General features: G+C 41.3%; 2 protein-coding genes across 22 annotated transcripts in view; one reads left to right on the top strand and one right to left on the bottom strand.

Moving 5' to 3' along the window:
* LOC118391625 (guanine nucleotide exchange factor subunit RIC1-like) overlaps positions 1–8,945 on the top strand; it is a 120,402-nt gene extending 111,457 nt beyond the window's left edge. For 3 of the 21 annotated variants that reach the window (XM_052458463.1, XM_052458462.1, XM_052458464.1), the window contains 2 exons: positions 4,653–4,841; positions 5,431–8,945. In XM_052458463.1, the coding sequence (XP_052314423.1) occupies positions 4,653–4,841; positions 5,431–5,722 (481 nt within the window). In that variant the 3' untranslated portion in view covers positions 5,723–8,945. The remainder of the gene's footprint in view (positions 1–4,652; positions 4,842–5,430) is intronic. The other 18 variants (XR_008061226.1, XR_008061225.1, XR_008061230.1 and 15 more) reach the window with 18 other exon arrangements.
* A 94-nt stretch (positions 8,946–9,039) lies between these two features.
* Positions 9,040–12,722, bottom strand: part of LOC118391560 (endoplasmic reticulum metallopeptidase 1-like) — a 55,602-nt gene continuing 51,919 nt past the window's right edge. Inside the window, exon 16 of the mRNA XM_035783058.2 lies at positions 9,040–12,713. Within this exon, the coding sequence (XP_035638951.1) occupies positions 12,537–12,713 (177 nt within the window). The 3' untranslated portion in view covers positions 9,040–12,536. The remainder of the gene's footprint in view (positions 12,714–12,722) is intronic.

Below are 12,722 nucleotides of genomic sequence, written 5' to 3' on the forward strand. Positions count from 1 at the left end.
TGAAAGGGGATACCTCTATCCATACTGAATGAAAGGGGATACCTCTATCCATACTGAATGAAAGGGGATACCTCTATCCATACTGAATGAAAGGGGATACCTCTATCCATACTGAATGAAAGGGGATACCTCTATCCATACTGAATGAAAGGGGATACCTCTATCCATACTGAATGAAAGGGGATACCTCTATCCATACTGAATGAAAGGGGATACCTCTATCCATACTGAATGAAAGGGGATACCTCTATCCATACTGAATGAAAGGGGATACCTCTATCCATACTGAATGAAAGGGGATACCTCTATCCATACTGAATGAAAGGGGATACCTCTATCCATACTGAATGAAAGGGGATACCTCTATCCATACTGAATGAAAGGGGATACCTCTATCCATACTGAATGAAAGGGGATACCTCTATCCATACTGAATGAAAGGGGATACCTCTATCCATACTGAATGAAAGGGGGATACCTCTATCCATACTGAATGAAAGGGTGATACCTCTATCCATACTGAATGAAAGGGGATACCTCTATCCATACTGAATGAAAGGGTGATACCTCTATCCATACTGAATGAAAGGGTGATACCTCTATCCATACTGAATGAAAGGGGATACCTCTATCCATACTGAACTAAAGGGGGATACCTCTATCCATACTGGATGAAAGGGGATACCTCTATCCATACTGAATGAAAGGGGGATACCTCTATCCATACTGAATGAAATGGGATACCTCTATCCATACTGAATGAAAGGGGATACCTCTATCCATACTGAATGAAAGGGGATACCTCTATCCATACTGAATGAAAGGGTGATACCTCTATCCATACTGAATGAAAGGGGATACCTCTATCCATACTGAATGAAAGGGTGATACCTCTATCCATACTGAATGAAAGGGGATACCTCTATCCATACTGAATGAAAGGGGATACCTATATCCATACTGAATGAAAGGGGATACCTCTATCCATACTGAATGAAAGGGTGATACCTCTATCCATACTGAATGAAAGGGTGATACCTCTATCCATACTGAATGAAAGGGGATACCTCTATCCATACTGAATGAAAGGGTGATACCTCTATCCATACTGAATGAAAGGGGATACCTCTATCCATACTGAATGAAAGGGTGATACCTCTATCCATACTGAATGAAAGGGTGATACCTCTATCCATACTGAATGAAAGGGGATACCTCTATCCATACTGAATGAAAGGGTGATACCTCTATCCATACTGGATGAAAGGGGATACCTCTATCCATACTGAATGAAAGGGGGATACCTCTATCCATACTGAATGAAAGGGGGATACCTCTATCCATACTGAATGAAAGGGGATACCTCTATCCATACTGAATGAAAGGGGATACCTCTAACCATACTGGATGAAAGGGGATACCTCTATCCATACTGAATGAAAGGGGATACCTCTATCCATACTGAATGAAAGGGGATACCTCTATCCATACTGAATGAAAGGGGATACCTCTATCCATACTGAATGAAAGGGGATACCTCTATCCATACTGAATGAAAGGGGATACCTCTATCCATACTGAATGAAAGGGGATACCTCTATCCATACTGAATGAAAGGGGATACCTCTATCCATACTGAATGAAAGGGGATACCTCTATCCATACTGAATGAAAGGGGATACCTCTATCCATACTGAATGAAAGGGGATACCTCTATCCATACTGAATGAAAGGGGATACCTCTATCCATACTGAATGAAAGGGGATACCTCTATCCATACTGAATGAAAGGGGATACCTCTATCCATACTGAATGAAAGGGTGATACCTCTATCCATACTGAATGAAAGGGGATACCTCTATCCATACTGAATGAAAGGGGATACCTCTATCCATACTGAATGAAAGGGGATACCTCTATCCATACTGAATGAAAGGGGATACCTCTATCCATACTGAATGAAAGGGTGATACCTCTATCCATACTGAATGAAAGGGGATACCTCTATCCATACTGAATGAAAGGGGATACCTCTATCCATACTGAATGAAAGGGGATACCTCTATCCATACTGAATGAAAGGGTGATACCTCTATCCATACTGAATGAAAGGGGATACCTCTATCCATACTGAATGAAAGGGTGATACCTCTATCCATACTGAATGAAAGGGTGATACCTCTATCCATACTGAATGAAAGGGGATACCTCTATCCATACTGAACTAAAGGGGGATACCTCTATCCATACTGGATGAAAGGGGATACCTCTATCCATACTGAATGAAAGGGGGATACCTCTATCCATACTGAATGAAAGGGGGATACCTCTATCCATACTGAATGAAAGGGGATACCTCTATCCATATTGAATGAAAGGGGATACCTCTATCCATACTGAATGAAAGGGGATACCTCTATCCATACTGAATGACGCACTTAAAACCTTTCTGGGATATGTGGGACGGTCGCATCCCACTTGGCCAAAAGCCAGAGAAAATGCAGAGAGCTAAATTCAAATAAATTCCTATAAAAATCCAAATTTCATGAAATCACACATGTAAGATACCAAATTAAAGCTCCACGTGTTGTGAATCCAGCCAACATGTCAGATTTCAAAAAGGCTTTTCGGTGAAAGCAAACGAAGCTATTATCTGAGGATAGCACCTCTGTAAACAAAGAACATATTTCAACCCTGCAGGCGCGACACAAAACGCAGAAATAAAATATAAATCATGCCTTACCTTTGACGAGCTTCTTCTGTTGGCACTCCAATATGTCCCATAAACATCACAAATGGTCCTTTTGTTCGATTAATTCCGTCCATATATATCCAAATGTCATTTTTTTGGGCGAATTTGATCCAGAAAAACACTGGTTCCAACTTGCGCAACGTGACTACAAAATATCTCAAAAGTTACCTGTAAACTTTGCCAAACATTTCAAACTACTTTTGTAATACAACTTTAGGTCTTTTTTTAAGTAAATAATCGATAAAATTGAAGACTGGATGATCTGTGTTCAATACAGGAAGAAAACAAACTGACGCTAGCTTTCTGGTCATGCGCCTCTATCAAACAGTACACATGAAGTGACCCTCGTTCAAGATGGCCGTACTTCTTCATTACACAAAGGAATAACCTCAACCAATTTCTAAAGACTGGTGACATCCAGTGGAAGCGGTAGGAACTGCAAGCAAGTCCCTTAGAAATCTGGATACCCAATGAAAACGCATTGAAAAGAGTGGCCTCAAAAAACAAACAAAAAAAACAAAAAAAATCTGAAAGGTTTGTCCTCGGGGTTTCGCCTGCTACATAAGTTCTGTTATACTCAGACATGATTCAAACAGTTTTAGAAACTTGAGTGTTTTCTATCCAAATCTACTAATAATATGCATATCTTATCTTCTGGGGATGAGTAGCAGGCAGTTGAATTTGGGCATGCTTTTCATCCAAAATTCCAAATGCGGAGAAGTTTTAAGGGACCTCAGGGGCACCCTTAACTTTTTCATTTCATTTAAGGGAGACATTTGCCTTAAAATGTTTTGTGCAACTTATTTCAAAGTTAAGAACATTTTAAGGGAAAATATGAGGGGAACATTTACTTAAGATGTTTTATGCAAACGGGCCATGTACTTTAATATTAATTTTTACAACTTTAACTTCACTACATTCCTAAAGACAATGATGTACTTTTTTACTCCATATATTTTCCCGGATACCCAAAACTACCCATTATGTTTTGAATGCTTGAATGATCAAATTCATACACTTATCAAGAGAACATCCCTGGTCATCCCTATTGCTTCTGAATCTGGTGCTCACTGAACACTAATGCTTCCTTTGTAAATTATGTCTGAGTGTTGACGTGTGCTCCTGGATATCTGTAAATTAAATTTGTTTTAAAAATTGGTGCCGTCTGGTTTGCTTAATTTAAGGAATTTGAAATGATTTAAACGTTTTACTTTTGATACTTAAATATATTTGAGTAATTACAATTGCTGTTGATAGTTAAGTTTAAAACAAAATACTTTCACACTTCTCCTCAAGCAGTATTTTACTGGGTGATTTTTACTTGAGTCATTTTTCTATGAAAGGCATCTTTACTTTTACTCAAGTATGACAATCGAGTACTTTTTTCTGCTACTGCTACTAATACTCCTCCACCCCACTTCCCAACCTAGCTAGACGTATGGCTGTGATGACATATTTGTTTGTGTCTGTGTGTTGGTTTCATATGTAGGTTTGCGTATATCTTGTGGGATTTTGTCAGCCTTAGCTTGTGTATCCTTAGGTATGTTTCCCTGGACTCAGATGAACTAAATGGAGAATCTCCATTGACCATATTTTTTATTTTTTATAATTTTACCTTTATTTAACTAGGCAAGTCAGTTAAGAACAAATTCTTATTTTCAATGACGGCCTAGGAACAGTGGGTTAACTGCCTGTTCAGGGGCAGAACGACAGATATGTACCTTGTCAGCTCGGGGATTCGAACTTGCAAACCTTTCGGTTACTAGTCCAACAGTCTAACCTCTAGGCTACCCTGCCGCCCCATATGCTTCTTAGTGTTGGGCTAAGCTTACTCTGTGTCTGGGAAACCAGTCCCTTATAGACCATGCCTTTTTATAGCTGATCTCTCTCTGTCCTCAGGTACCTCCTGCATGTGTTCATGGAGGCTGGCTGTCTGGAGTGGTGTGTTGTGATTGGTCTGATCCTGAGAGAGGCCACAGTCATCAAGCAGGTGGTCAACTTCCTAGACAGCCCCGAGGTTCCTCATGAGACCGTCCAGAGTGTCCGCTCCGGCCTGCTAGGGGTCGACGCATGGGCCTCCACTGACTGGTCAGTGTCTCTGTTAGTCTTTGTCGCTCTCTGTCGCTCGCTCGGTCTGTCACTCGCTCTGTCTGTCTGTCGCTCACGTACATAGGCCCAATGTCATAATTGCGAAAGGGTTTTCTAATGATCAATCAGCCTTTTAAAATTATAAACTTGGATTAGCTAACACAACGTGCCATTGGAACACAGGAGAGATGGTTGCTGATAATGGGCCTATGTAGATATTCCATTAAAAATCTTCCTTTCACAGCTACAATAGTAATTTACAACATTAACAATGTCTACACTGTATTTCTGATCAATTTGATGTTATTTTAATGGACAAAAAATGAGCTCTTCTTTCAAAAACAAGGACATAGTGTATATGTTTACAAAAAATATATTTTGGGGGGATTGGAAATGATGCAGACAATTACATTGATGGAAGCCACAATATATCTGCATTATTAAAACTGATTTGTATTCATCCAGAACACTAGTGGAACTGTAGTGTAAAGGATGTTACATATTCTATAGCAGCTGTAGCAAGGGCACAGTGAAGTTCATGAATGTTGTGAGCTTGATACAGACTCCCCCTTCTCTCCACTCCCTGTAGCCTGGGCTATAAGCCCTTCCTGAACATGATCCGGCCCCAGCTACAGAAGCTCATAGAGACTTCTGTAGAGCAGATCCAGCCTGAAGCCTTCCTGCCAGGGGCTTCCAACTCGAAGCTGGCTGAGCCCCAGCCCGGAGGCCCCAGTGCGGAAGACAATAGGGGGCCTGCTCTCCTGGGTCTGGCCCTTCCTTTGGAGCCCCCTGGGGGGTTAGGGACAGAGGACGGCGGAGTTCCAGAGGAGCAGGAGGAACAGGCGGTGGACGAGGGGGTGTACGACTGCACTCTGTCCTGACCTGAGTCATGTTCATTAGGCACCAAACGGACTGAAACAGGGAGGGACTGACTATATTGACTTAAACGTTTTTGCTACGGTAAACCCTGATGAATGCAGCCCTTTTCTGACCTCTGACCTTGCTGGGCGGGCGTGATGGGACACGGGATGAGGAAGAAAGACACTGGAAGTCTCAGACTAAACTCTGTGTGTCTGGAACCAGTTTGTTGACTGACGTGGACTCTGATATTTTCCATTGTGTGTGAGACTGTGTGTCATGGTATTGTGTGTATTACTACACTGTGTGTGTACCATTTGGATCCTCAAACGCAAGAGGACATTCTCTCCAGTCCGGATACTTGTCCATCCCGGTGGTGGAGCAGGGTCAGTCAGTCAGTGAGTGAGTGAATGAGTGGGCTCTTGTGTTTTAAGAGTGTCAGTATTGTCCAGTTGAGTCATTGCAGACATCGTTAGTCAGGACACAGCCGATTCATAACAAAACAAAAATCTTACCTAAAAATATAGATATGATCGATGACGTGCTTCTAACCTCTTATTTATTTTGCTCCACGTAAACATTTTTTTTAAAGAGACAAGAGTTTACCAAACTGAGTTTGGGCTAATCAGGCTTTATTCTGGGACTAAAGCAGGCAGTTTGTTGCAAGTTAGCACTTTATCAAAATATGCTTTTCAGATCAGAGAAATGCTTTCTGGGCTATAGTGTCTAGATAAACATTTCAGATTGCCACGATGACGTGCTGGGCAAGAAGCATCCGGGTTATCGTCTGTCAGACCTGTCACATATTAAGCTTAATTGGCTCATTCCACATTACAGAAAGTTCAACCTATAACTGTATATTTTTGTCACAGTTTGTGCAACTGAGTTCAGATATAACTTTTTGCAAGGAATCGCCCCTGAAATCAACTAAGTTCTGAGATGCACTGAATGAAGTGTGTGTTACCTCCTACTGTACCGTGGATTTAAAGAAATTTACTGATGCCTTGGTCAATTATGTGATATTATTCTACAACATTACTTCATGAGACGATGTCAGTCCCCTCACTAAGATATTAAAGACTAGTGTGAAAATTCTGTTGGTGGAGAGAGAAGACGTGTGTGTGTGTGTGATGACCTGGATTGGAGGTGAATGATATTGACGAGGGCCTGACCAGGCCTCAACCAAACCATGACTGACTCCTGAAGGGAGAATCTACCTTTCTCTGAGGACAAACTACATTATTATGGCCATCCAGACCTGCGTCTTTACACACATGCACACATCAAAGCAACTAAACAAGAACTATTAGCTTTTGCCTCAACTTGTACTGTAGTCGTTCTCAGGCCCTGCGCCCAGGTCAATATCCTGTCACCTGACCAGCATAGAGCTCTCTCAGGCCCAGGTCAATATCCCGCCACCTGACCAGCATAGAGCTCTCTCAGGCCCAGGTCAATATCCCGCCACCTGACCAGCATAGAGCTCTCTCAGGCCCAGGTCAATATCCCGTTACCTGACCAGCATAGAGCTCTCAGGCCCAGGTCAATATCCCGCTACCTGACCAGCATAGAGCTCTCAGGCCCAGGTCAATATCCCGCTACCTGACCAGCACAGAGCTCTCAGGCCCAGGTCAATATCCCGCTACCTGACCAGCATAGAGCTCTCAGGCCCAGGTCAATATCCCGCCACCTGACCAGCATAGAGCTCTCAGGCCCAGGTCAATATCCCGCTACCTGACCAGCATAGAGCGCTCAGGCCCAGGTCAATATCCCGCTACCTGACCAGCATAGAGCTCTCAGGCCCAGGTCAATATCCCGCCACCTGAACAGCATAGAGCTCTCAACCTTCAAACGGGAATCAATGGTGAAACAGCCACATCCATTTGTGATTTTACAACAACGGTTACTATTTTTTCCCCCTCTGACATCATTGCACACGTGACAGAAGAGCTTAATATGTACTGCCTTGTTTTCACCATGCTGCACGACGCTCCTCAGCAACAACGGTGGTGGGGCGGCCAGTGGCACCACCCTACTGCAGATGTCATCTTTAACAGCCGGCAAAACTCTGGCTCCTATCCACAAAGCAACTGAGTACGAACGCTGATCTAAGAACAGGGCCCCGTGTATTCATTGAGCTCTAAATGGAAATACTGGTCCTAGATCAGCTGTTTCTCCAGACAATTGTTAGTGCTCTGTGAACACAGCGGTTTTCTTTACTGTGTGTATTCTATATTAGCTAGGTTCAGTACATGAATGGTCTCCACTTACTTACAGTACATCACTGTTAAACTGTGCAATTCTGAAACGTTGCTTTGTTTCAGCTTTTTTATTTTTTTTTATTTACATTCAGTTCCACATGTTTTACTGTCACTCATACCAACCAAAACATTTGTACTTTAAACATTATTTTGCTGCAGCTCACTGTGCTTTTAGTTTGAAACATTTTGCCTCCGCTCACTGTGCTTGTAGTTTGTATTTGCCTCTATTCTGATTCTATTGTCCTGCAGCGTTGTTTTTACGAGAACCTCTTTGGCCGTGACTGTACACTAGCCTGAGTCCCAGACTGGTTCGTGCCGTCATACTGTTCCAACTCCATTTCTGTCATTGTCATGTTGGCAAGACGGCACAAACAGAACTGGGACGCAAGTCAACTACACAGCATCGATGTGCTTCTTATACCATCTGTCCTCTGCTGCCAGTACAGTAGATACAGTAGCTTACTGTCTGCTGTCAAGCCCACAACAAACCCCAGCTGTGAAGTTTACCTAACGTAATAAGGTTGTTGGCTAACCAAAGACATGTTCTGAGGCCTTGGGTCAACGTGACTTGAGTGCTTGTATATGCAGAGGTAAAATGAACTCCTCTGATGAAAGATAGAGCCTTTGCTGCTCAAACACATTTTTCAGTTAGTACTTAAGACAGTTTATCGATATTCTGATTATACACGTTTCATGCTTCCATCTGAGGAGCAGAAGTCTATTGTTTCGTGTGTCTGTCTGCTGTTGGGGAAAAGCATGATGACAGCGGTACTCTTTTCAAACAATCTGTATGAAGGACGTCTTTGTTTTCCTTCATATTGTAAAGAATAGCATATCTGACGCAGTAACATTCCCTGGGTCACGATAGGTGGACATCTTCAATGCAGTGTACAGTATAGATACCGTTTCTTGTACAATTTGCCTTTTATACTCATTTTGGTTTTCTAATTTTTCCTGTACATAAACAATAAATTATTTTTTAAAACCATTTTATTTGTATGTATTTCCTGCATTACCATTGATATTTAATTTTTGTTAAAGACAACTAACAGCAACATGTATTACATCACTGGACACAAGTGTTCATTTCAAGTTTATTTTTGTAATCAAAATACCCTGTTACACAATTCCCCAAATCAACCATGTTAATCCCACCTGGGATTACATTACTGATTTTTAAAAAGGTTAGATGTAAACCCTACCAGTTGACAAATTAATAAAATAAAAAATTACAAAAGTATGATTGCTTTTAAATAATTAACATGTTATACAAAACTGCACTTTATTCAGTGACCCAAGAGTACACTGCAGTTAAAATAGGCGTAGATACTGCAGGTGAGTTGCATCGAACGAAATTGAACATGTCCCAGCAAACACTCAAACGTGGATGCATTTCAGTTACCACTTTTCCAACTGAAGTGCAGGTAACTGGTTCCTTTATTCAGGCAAGAATTTAAGGAAAGTAGATCCTTTCTCACAATCATTCTACAAAATAAAAATTTGAGACCCATAAACGGTTTCAATGAAATGTTTCACCTTAATATTGGTATTGAAAAAGGACGAGGCTCGAGAAATGTCAGTATCATATTTACAGTAACAATGTTTTATGATGTTTGCTTGAATTGGGTGGGGATTTATGCCAGGTTTCAATCTGATCGCGTTTTGGCAGCAATGCACCATTTGAATGGAAATGCATTATTGAAGCAACATGTAGCCAGCGTTTACCACGAACGAGTGAACATTGCCGATAAGGTGCGATCGGATTGATTCCCTGCATTACTTTTGTTTGTAAAATCATAAATGTTATGATAAATGACTGCATAAGAAAAGTTTGACAGTACTGACAAATGTCATTACCATAAACCATAAATCACTTTACAATTTCAGAGCATGAGCAGCAACACAGTTATGTTGAGAAATCCATACAAAACATGAAGTTATATTTTTAAGAAGGCAGTGTACAGTACGCTTGAGTCAACGGGAAGGTTTGGGGTAGTGAACCTGAACATTAGTCACCAATCATTTTGTAATTACAGAATCAGGACCTACGGGGATATTTCTTTACCTAAATTACAGATCCCACCATACTTGATAGAAATAAATCAATTCATTTTATTAAATGTTTAAATTACACCTGTATATTTGTTCCATCCATCAGGCCTGAGCTGTTGATATACCTCTGATTAAGGTGGCTGCCTATTCCCTGTATAGTGCACTACTTTTATACGGCTCTGGTCAAAAGCAGCCAATAGGGTGCAAGTTCAGGCATAAACAAAACTTAATTAAACGATGCCACTAGCTAAAGGTCTTTAGACGTGCTCGTTAGTTTCCTCCTTTCCTCTCAAGAAAAACATCACCTTGTGTTCATCATGCAAATTTAAGAGTATTACTGGGTTGTGTTTTTCACCACAGGTGCACCACAGTGATGGATATGACAAATCCTTTTTTTTAAACCCTTAACTACATAATATACTGTTGCTGTACAATCCTGCTAAGACTTTTTTTTTTTTACAGGTTAAGTGCATGTGGCAAGAACCCCTTATGTCTTTAAGATGCAGAACCTAGAAAGCACATTAGCTTGGTTCCATCCTTTCACCTGCTCAGAGAGAGGACGCATCGCTGGATTCAAAACAAGGCGACTGTTCAACACAAACTGGTACTAGCCACAGCAGTGTAGTCCAAGAGACTGCCCAAATCAACACTCCAGTTGCCTAGTAACAATCCTTATCAAACCTCAAGTACTGGTCAGTCTTCACAAAACCCCAAATATCTACTTCATAGAGGTAACACATCGAGCCATCGCTGAGAACCATTAAGTAGGGCTGCACGATATGGGGGGAAAAAACGGAATTGCGATAAACACTTGGGTGAAATGTTGTAATCAAATAAAATGTGCTGCTTGGTGTGGAAAGCAGGAGAGACTACAGTAAACTATTAGCCGCGTGTAACAACCGTTTCAAAATATTGCGAATTATATTAATTATGAAGACTTTACCATGCAGGTACAGAGAAAATAGCATGGCTTTATTCATAAAGTAGGAGTACTGATCTCAGATCAGGTCCCCCTCTATCCATATAATTGTATTTGTTATGACCTAAAAGGCTAAACTGATCCTGTAGCAGCACTCTGACTCTTTATGAACACAGACCCTGTGCAGCCTCAGTGTTCGCAGGAGCTGCTGTCCTGCAATCAAACACCATGATGTTCTAAACCGGGTTGGGGGTCAATTCAGGAACTATGTGCAAGAGTCTGACCCACTCACTGTGCAGGCTTCAACCATCGGAATAAACTTATCAGAACACCAGAAAGGGTGTTGTCCATCTTTTATGACATCAGCAACTAGTATTATAATATCCCACTGTAAAATATTGATATTCACCTTGCACATGATGGGCAAAAACACACCATGTGAAATAGGAGTTTTTTTTAACCCATTTGACTGTTCAACTGTTAACAGGAAGTACCATTGAGGGACATCAGTAGGACAAAATTAATTGGAGTTGGTGAGATGTTTTGAAAAAGCACCACGGCATTAAAACAACTGCCTTGTTGCAGTTGTTTAGAGGTTAGAGCACTGTGGTTCAGAGTTTGAGGAAAATGTAAAAAGCACCATTAGTTTATGACTGAGTTGAAGAGAACCAAACTATCTAAATCAGTGTGTTTCTTGATGGACAGAAAATATGTTTAAAATTGCAATACCCAGCTAAATTATTTATTAATTCAGTGATGAGTTAATTGCATTTGTATTTTCGACATTGCCATCACTCGTTAAAACAAGTCAAAATATCCTTGCACATTAGCGAGCTCACCGTAAGTAAATCACACTACTGGAACAATTAAATCCTGTTCACCTTTTTGTTTGTTTCTTATTTAAAATGTAAAAACATGAAACGGTTCATTTTGTAAGGAAAAAACACTGTAGCCTTTTAACTGAAATAGTGAGTGACGCTGAAGACCTCGCGCTTGTTAACAGATGGAACATGCAAGGCCATACATGCAAAACAGTTTGTCAGAGAGCGAGAAGAAAAATAGTTTAAAAAAAAGACCTATTTACCCTCATCCCCACAATAAAGGAACTCAACTGAACACTGGTTGACCGTTCCCAAGTCCTACTGTTACTGTTTATAAGGACCGTTCCCTAGTCCTACTGTTTATAAGGACCGTTCCCTAGTCCTACTGTTACTGTTTATAAGGACCGTTCCCTAGTCCTACTGTTACAAGGACCGTTCCCTAGTCCTACTGTTACTGTTTATAAGGACCGTTCCCTAGTCCTACTGTTACAAGGACCGTTCCCTAGTCCTACTGTTACAAGGACCGTTCCCTAGTCCTACTGTTACTGTTTATAAGGACCGTTCCCTAGTCCTACTGTTACTGTTTATAAGGACCGTTCCCTAGTCCTACTGTTACTGTTTATAAATAATGTTGCTTTAATGTCCCTCCTGTTAGCTATTGACACAGTGATGGTCGGGTCTCTCAAATGTGTGTGTGGAAGCAGGCCCAACAACGGGCCCAGTATTTCAAGTATGGGTAAATGTGGTAGGTGCCTCCCAGTGTGTATACATCTGATAGGCCTAGGTGTCAGTATCGGTACATGTGATAGGTGGAGACCCAGGAAGAGGGGAAGGCCCATTTAGGGAACCTCTTCAGCATGTCCTCTAGCTGAACAGTCCTCTGGTCCTCTCCAAAGAAGTAATGAGATGAGATGGCTACTGAGATCATTCCCTTTGGGCCTGACGGATCCTCTTCTCTGGGAGGCTGGAGAGG

Source organism: Oncorhynchus keta, chromosome 12, assembly GCF_023373465.1.
Source record: "Oncorhynchus keta strain PuntledgeMale-10-30-2019 chromosome 12, Oket_V2, whole genome shotgun sequence".
NCBI classification, from domain to species: Eukaryota; Metazoa; Chordata; class Actinopteri; order Salmoniformes; family Salmonidae; genus Oncorhynchus; species Oncorhynchus keta.